We start from the raw sequence: 8,058 nt of genomic DNA, 5'->3' as shown, positions 1-8,058 counted from the left end.
CGGGAATTCTACTTCAAAAAGTAATGAATCGATCATTATGAAATTTGGGTGTATAATTCCTTACAAAATAACCAAGAATATAAATCAAGATTTTTGGGATGAAATCATATTTTTAAGGGAATTTTTTTTTGCGTAATTAGTGAAAAAAATTGTAAAAATGGAAATATTCTTTTGAACACCTGCAAAATATTTGATTTTGATTATTTTTAGTTGCATGGAGGTTCATATTCTTCGAAAATAAGTTTTGGTTTCCGATAAAAATTGGAATCGCTACACGTCCCGCAGTTAAAAAACTTCAGTTACGACCTTCAACAGAATATTGTCGCGGGACTCCTTTATTTTTGGCTTAAACTTTTCAAAAAATTCTCAAAAATTGTTCGGAATATGACTAATATAATGTCCAAATTTGATTGTTCCTAAAAAAGTCTCAAATAAGTACGTGAAGAATGTGGTTTCATCCTTAAAGGGGGTCATCCCTTGCGAAGACCTTTTTTTCGCTTTTTTGGATTTTTTTGTGAAGAACTGGATAAAGATACAACTACGAATTTTTTACCATATATTTACTAATATCTTGACCATACGTAATATTTTTTCCAGCTCGATAGCATAGTTCATTATTGAAGTACAGACCAACTTATACGCCTATCTCCCAAAAAAATTGTTTTTCTGCTGCCACGCTAGAGGGCGCTCTGATCGTCTTAAAGAGGAGGAAAAAATAAACGGCATTTTAACATGCGGACTTAACCACAGTTCGCAGACTAGGGCGGATTATTAAAAAATATTTAAAGGTAAATTTTTGGTGGCTTGTTAAATTTTTTTTGTAAATTTTGGTGTTTTCCACGGCTTCTTTAATGAATAAACAAGTCGGAATACCGGAAGCTCGCGCTTTGGATATAAAGATTTTATGTTCATCTTATGTAAGAAACTTCAACGCACATTTTTCTATCCTTATATAGCTACAAATCCGACATATTCCTTCATATTTTTTTAAAACTACAAAACATACGTACATATTACAGCTATAGGTATTATACCCTAAACAAACAACCTGCCTATTTCCGAATACTGTACATTTATATGCACGGATAAAAACTGGTTCCCTTATTTCCGATTTACTTCGTGCAAAAAAGCATACATATGTACATATATAGTACGTATATTAAATACGGCTTGTTTAATGTACAAATATATCTGTCTGAATTAGACACTACCCGCAAACTTCATTAGCACGCATATACTATATACTTACATACACGCATGTCTATTTGGAGGAATTGATATTCATAAACAAATTACTAAAAAATAAATAATTCTTTGCGACCCCATTCATATGAACGCACTTCGTTGTGGAATTGACGAATTGATATGGGTATGTTGACGTCATACACACTGTAGAATACACGAAATTCACAAAAAATGGCAAAGTTTCACCCTCTATAACTTCGTTAATAATAGTTGGATTTTCTTCAAGCCACAGGGCTAAGAGCTATCATGCCCGAAACCGAAAAAGATTTCAGGCTGGTCCGCAAAATCTTTGGATGTGCAAACCTTCATGGAAGTGTGGTTAGATCAACCTGGTAAAGCAGGCGCCTCTATGGAAAGAGCCGTCCATCTGGCTCAATGCATCGCCAAAGCATGTGACGCGTCCATGCCTAGGCGGTGCTCATTCCTCAGTAGAAGACCAAACTACTGGTGGAACGAACTTCCTTCTGTGTGGTATTGAGTTGATATGTGATAATGACGTCATACACGTTGTAGAATGCACGAAATTCACGAAAAATGGCAGCTTCACCCCCCTATAAGTTTGTTAATAATGTTCATTATGTTATCCTTATGTCCGTATCGAATTTTGCACTTCTGGGATAAACATAAGGGGGTTGCCGGGTAAATTTCCAAAATGTGGAAATACACTATTGTTAACTTATTTGTGCAGATATCGGAACCGGATGTATTTTGAGGCCTAGATTTCGTAGAGATGCACCACTGATATTTTTTTCAGATTTTTCGGTTGGATAGGTTCTGAAAACGAGAGCTGTTACATTTTTTGGGGGTCATATTTTGAGCCCTCACTCCCCTATATTTCACCCAATATTAAATATGAAATCATTTTCGAAAAGTACTAATTGAGACCTTTCATTTGATATCCCACATGGCCACATTTTATGAAAAAAAATGTTGCACCCTCCATTCACATGTATGATGAACCCCTCCCTTAAACTTAACACAAAATGGGACCACTTGCCGCATGTAAAGGGAACAGCAGATTACACACTCTTGCCAATTTTCGTGACAATCGGTTAAGCTGTTTCCGAATAAATCGGGTGTGACAGACAGACAGACACCGACTCGATTTTAATAAGGTTTTGTTTCACACAAAACCTTAAAAAACGGCCGAATGAATCGCAATTATCCTAATTTGCGAACCGTAGAAATATGTTCTGAATAAGTCGTGGAAATTTCAAAGAATTTCGTTGGATATATTTTGAACTATGGTGGCAGCAGATTCTCAACATGCAGTTTCGAGAAAAACGCATTTAAAAAGTATAATGTGATTTTTAACCATAAAATCTTAACTGACTATTAATCTGCTTGACCTAGTCCATAAACCTTTGTTCAAGAAACACATGTAAAGCCTTGTCTTCAATTCTTGCCCTTTAATGAAGTCGTTTTGAATATCAAGAACATCACTTTGCCCGTATATCCTATACTGTATCTAGATACAATTGATGTACGGGATGATCTCCTTATTACCTCCCATTTCCTGTTAATTTGTCATTATTGAAAAACTGAGGTGTATATGCAAAATAAAATCAATGTTTTTACTTGTACTGTTGAGCTTAAGCTTAGTTTTCCAATTTTCCCGAGAAAACTGCAGAAAGCACAACAATGTCGAAAACTCAGCCAGCTTAAAATACGAATTTCCACAGAATGAAACGACTGGGAGGCAAATAACGTTTTTAATTCTATTTTAACATCTCACCCTAGTGTGTTGTGGTAATAGAATTACAAATAGAGATAACACCATATTTTGAGTTTGCCTCACAATCAGAAACCCAGTGATATAGTAAATTTTCTCAAAAAAGTTCATAATTTGATGGATAGATCTGTATAAGATTTTGTACTAAATACTATTTCACTCGTTTCTTTCTCCGCTTGATAAAGCCAATTAAATAGAAGGAAAGATAACTCTAAAAATAAATTTCCGTTTTTCCGTTACTTTAGATTTTTGGATTTAACAAAGTAACGAAAACTTATCAAATCTTTCAATCCCATGATAAGGGGTTAGTGTGGAAGTATAATAATAAATATATAATATTAAATATTTGAACGAGTCACCTAAAGTTCTTGTAGTTCGGTATCCATCGTCAATTCACGATACGCTTGAACAGCATTCTATCTGCCTTTGCTATGCAAGTAGCGCCATCTATACGTGAATGTAACGTGGGCTAGCTTCTGGTTTTAGCTTTTGAAATCATAACAAATTCGGCATTTGTTATCAATACTTCGTAAGCATTTATTTAAACGATTTGACATTTGTTATCAATTGTGGTGCGAATTTTTTCTTAGGCGGCAAGGGCCTCTCAGTTAATGCTCCAATATCTTCCAGGATTTTTATTGGCTGCTTTAGTGTTATAGTGCCTTTTCAGAAATGACTGCTCTTGCGAGGTGTAAGTGAATATTTTGATAAGCAACTGAGGTGAATTTGTTATTAAATTTTAAATATTTCCAGCGCTCCGTTTTGGGGTTTTGCAACTAAAAGTGGGAAAGAATAAGAGGGAAAATGTGGAAAATGCTATTCGTGGTATCCTGAACATGGTGAAGGAGTCCAAACCAAGAGTAATCGCTTTACCGGAGTGCTTCAATTGTCCATACGGAACGAAATACTTCGGTGAATATTCAGAAAGCATTCCCGACGGTTACACATGCCAGATACTATCGCATGTAGCCAAAGAACAGGGCATATATCTAATTGGTGGAACCATACCCGAAAAAGATAACGGGGCTATCTACAACACTTGCACTGTGTGGTCACCAACCGGTGATCTAATAGGCAAACATCGTAAGGTTTGTGTACACTCACAAAATTATTTATAAACCTTCGATAAGAAACCCTAAATCTTTCTGTAGATGCATTTATTTGATATTGATATTGTCGGCGGTGTTCGCTTCAAGGAATCGGAAGTGCTTTCGGCAGGCAATGACTTCACTATGGTTAATATCGATGGTGTGAAAGTGGGTATTGGAATTTGCTATGATATTCGTTTTGAGGAAATGGCTCGCATTTATCGGAATGAGGGTATGTTATTGAATAAATAAATAGCATATAATACAAGACAAACAACTTAAGATGTCCATTTTACGCACTACTTTCATAGCCTTCTGCTTTCCAGTGAATTTGTCGATACTGGTAATGTTTACTATGACTTCTATTTGATTTGTATCATGAATCTTACAGGGTGTGAAATCCTAGTGTACCCTGGTGCCTTTAACATGAGCACAGGACCTCTTCATTGGGAGTTATTAGCTCGCAGTCGTGCCAATGATAATCAACTTTTTGTAGCAGCCGTTTCAGTCGCACGAGATGAATCCGCGGATTATATAGCTTGGGGTCATTCTATGATAGTCGATCCTTGGGGCAAAGTGGTCGATCGTTTGAATGAAAAGGAAGGCTTGTTTGTTGTTGACATGGGTAAGAATAAAGTGCATGCGTCCAAAGCTCATCTAATAATAACCTGTTCTTTGTAGATCTTTCCTTAACTGAGAAGGTCAGGCAACAAATACCTACTTCTTTTCAACGCAGAACGGATATTTATTCAACTGAAAGAAAAGTAAAGGAAAAGTAATGTACGGGGATAGTCGCTAAGAACAATGTGCATTCATTTTATTTGCCGTTTGTAATTGTTTTTATTGTTGATTTGAAAAAATAGACTTTTTGGAAAAAATAGGTGAATGATTAGTTAATATCAAGGAGTGAACACCAATTTCTAAAGGCAGGTATTCAAAATCCGTATCCACTACACAGGATGTCCCGTCCATGTCGTAGAAATTTTCAATTGTGGATAATACCACTTGTTTGAGGAAAATCGTTTCAGGGAATGGGCAATCTATCTTTTACCGTTACAGAGTTATGGCTTTTTAGAAATAGTATCAAAAACCTTGACCTTCTCAAAAAATCACAATTTTCCACTCTCTCAATAATTTGATCCCCCATTTCTCGGAAACTAAATAATTTTTTTTTATAAATTGATTTTTTTCCTATTGCAAAGGTCAGCATTACTTCGAAGATATAAATGTTCAAAGTTTAAATAAACTTCAAAATCGATTTTTCATGTAAATTTTAATATGTATTACTGTAACGGTACTTTAAATGTACAAATCTGCAAAGTTTACAAAAGTTGCCTCATTACGTTAGCTTTGAAATGATGTGTAAAAATGATTGGCTTAATTATTGAAAATTTAAGGATATTACGCGTTAAATGGGAGAAAACGGGGCACTGATATGAAGTAAATTCACGGTATTCATATGGTGGATTTAGTTTTTTTGGCGCATTCATTTTCCACTGTTCGCAATTAAAACTACCAATTTGCTTCACATCGAGACCCGGTTTTCTCCTATTTAACACGTATTTTTCGTAAATTTCAATTAATTAAGCTAACATGATGAAGCAACTTTTATCAACGCGACTTCTATATGGTTGGACTGATCAGAAGGTACGGGTTTATACGAGAGCTACTGATTTAAAAGAGCTCTTTATATTGTCCCTTTTCTAGACCCATATAAACATCCACGTTAAACAGAGCCAATAAATATAATAAAACTAACCCCAACAGCTTAAAGAAGATTGACCGTGCAGATTCGCCAGCACTTACATTCAACTCAATTAAAATGCCATGTAAACCCTATTTCTGTGCTAGCTAGGGTCGGGAAGGTAGAAAGATCCACTGCACACTTCAATATTTTCCGCTTCACTTACAAAATTTGATGTATCTACAGGGAAAGTGCAGTTGGAACTTGCACATGAATAGAACCAAAGTTTGTAAACAAGAAAACACCCGAAAAGGCATATCAGACAGCGAAGTTAATCTTGTTGATGGCAGATTAACAAAAGAAAATACTGGCCCGGAAATGCGCGAACTGCAGCATTACCTTCGAGAAATGAAAGATCCACCACGGATTATCCCTATCCGATCGATCATCAATATGACAAGTTTTGTTGAAGCGAGGCCCCATCCTACCTTGGCATCTTATGATGATCCTATCACTGCTGAAGTCTTGGAAGACTTGGAGAATGGCAGTGAATAGGGTCTGCAGAAAAAGACGTCACCTGACGCATATTGTTGCGTCTTTTGAGAACACCACACCATTATGTGTATATAAAATTACATTAAACGTCATCGTAATATATTAAAATAATGTATCAGATTCTATATTTGATGATATAAAGTCAGTAATCCTGGTTTTCTGTCCGGTGTGTCCGGATAGCTAAGTGATTAGAGCACAAGGTTGTTGTACGGAAGGTCGCAGTTCAAATCTCACTGGTGGCAGTGGAATTTGTATCGAGATTTGACGTCGGATAGCAGTCGACTCAGCTGTGAATGAGTACCTGAGTCAAATCAGGGTAATTATCTCGGACGAGCGCAATGCTGACCAGGTTGCCTTCTACAGTGTTACTGTAGTGTACCGTTACGGTCTTGAATGAAGTGCTCTGACACACTTCAAGGCCCTGATCCAATATGGATTGTTACGCCAACGATTATTATTATTAATTAATCCTGGTTTTCTAGATGACAGCTCATTCAATTGTTATTATGGCCTTTTGGTTAAAAAATACCTGTTCTGTAATTATTACATTTTTTTCCTATTTTCTTTTTATCAGTCATGATTCTCAATCATCTATCGTCTAGTGCCTACTTTGCTCCTATTTCTGTAGAGTTGTTGCTTTTATTTATACGCAAACCTTTGGAAGGTAATATCTTCCCCAAGAGTGAAAGAAGCGAATAATCGTTAAGATTCCAATGAAGAACATCCATCTTGAATGCGATAATTCTAGAGATACTCCCTACTATTGCAAAGATAACAGGTAAAATAAGCTTGCATCAAAGTACTACGAAAGCTTGATTGAAAGGGAGCATACACTGGAGAGTGTATGTGCAGCGCTCTACGCAGGAGAGGCAGTGATCAGTGATGTTCTTCATACTCCCTAGGCTAAAGCACGTGGAAGGGTTCAACGGACCACGTCATTTCTCCGTGCACAGACTACGCTGAAGACATCTCGCTCTCTTAATGAGTCATCACCCTGATTTGGAGAAGAAAGTAAACAAAGTCAGACTGAAGATGAATATCACTAAACGTTTATTCATCGCTTCCTATTTGCATTAAGGGACAGAATATCCAGGACGGCACTGAACTTGATGCCGCTAGACACCCTCCGTCTTTTGTTCAAAATATGGAACAGTTACATCAATACCAACATCAATTTGAGGTTGTGCATGGTGCTGCGGAAGGTGACCAGCATTGTTGAATAATAATAATAATCATTGGCGCAACAATCCAATTGGATCAGGTCATTGAAGTGTATTAGAGCACTTCATTCAAGACCTTAACGGTACACTACAGCAACCTGGCATTGTGCTCGCCCGATATTATAGCCCTGATTTGACTTAAGTAATAGATCAAAGTTGTTACTTTTTGCAAATCTTGTGCATTCTAAGACTTTTAAAGTCAGTATCATCAATCAGTGAATGGTCTGATAAGCTAAATAAATAAACGTTACGACTTAGGTACAAATGGGACAAATGCGCACCCAAAAGTGCTTATGTAACCAACAATAGAACCTTTCATACCTGAAGCGTTACTTCCGATTTCCCGACTCCTTTGAGAGTTGATCAGACTTTTTTTGATTTTTTACCAAACCGTGGGTTTGAGGGGTGGTTCTTAAAATTACATTCTATCAAATTAATAATAATAATAATCGTTGTCGCAACAATCCAATTGGATTGGGGTCTCGAAGTGTATTAGAGCACTTCATTCAAGACCTGCAGGAGACAATGTGGTCA

At 36.5% G+C, this 8,058-nt stretch overlaps 1 protein-coding gene across 1 annotated transcript; it reads left to right on the top strand.

The window, feature by feature from the left end:
* The first annotated feature begins 3,493 nt into the window (after positions 1–3,493).
* LOC119656580 (omega-amidase NIT2) lies at positions 3,494–4,945 on the top strand. The gene is made up of 5 exons (XM_038062971.1): positions 3,494–3,668; positions 3,731–4,065; positions 4,129–4,297; positions 4,457–4,690; positions 4,747–4,945. The coding sequence occupies exons 1-5, from the start codon at positions 3,650–3,652 to the stop codon at positions 4,842–4,844; spliced, it is 855 nt and encodes a 284-aa protein (XP_037918899.1). The 5' UTR covers positions 3,494–3,649; the 3' UTR covers positions 4,845–4,945.
* The last annotated feature ends 3,113 nt before the right edge of the window (positions 4,946–8,058 follow it).

This window comes from Hermetia illucens, chromosome 5 (genome assembly GCF_905115235.1).
Source record: "Hermetia illucens chromosome 5, iHerIll2.2.curated.20191125, whole genome shotgun sequence".
Taxonomy (NCBI): Eukaryota; Metazoa; Arthropoda; class Insecta; order Diptera; family Stratiomyidae; genus Hermetia; species Hermetia illucens.
The sequence above is the reverse complement of the archived record's forward strand: the minus strand, read 5'-3'. Positions and strand labels throughout refer to the sequence as shown.

Bases quoted from the DNA above. Each gene is read 5' to 3' on its own strand.
- LOC119656580 (XM_038062971.1), top strand. The intron at 4,066-4,128 runs GTTTGTGTACAC...ATCTTTCTGTAG, and splicing joins TAATAGGCAAACATCGTAAG to ATGCATTTATTTGATATTGA. The intron at 4,298-4,456 runs GTATGTTATTGA...TGAATCTTACAG, and splicing joins TCGCATTTATCGGAATGAGG to GGTGTGAAATCCTAGTGTAC.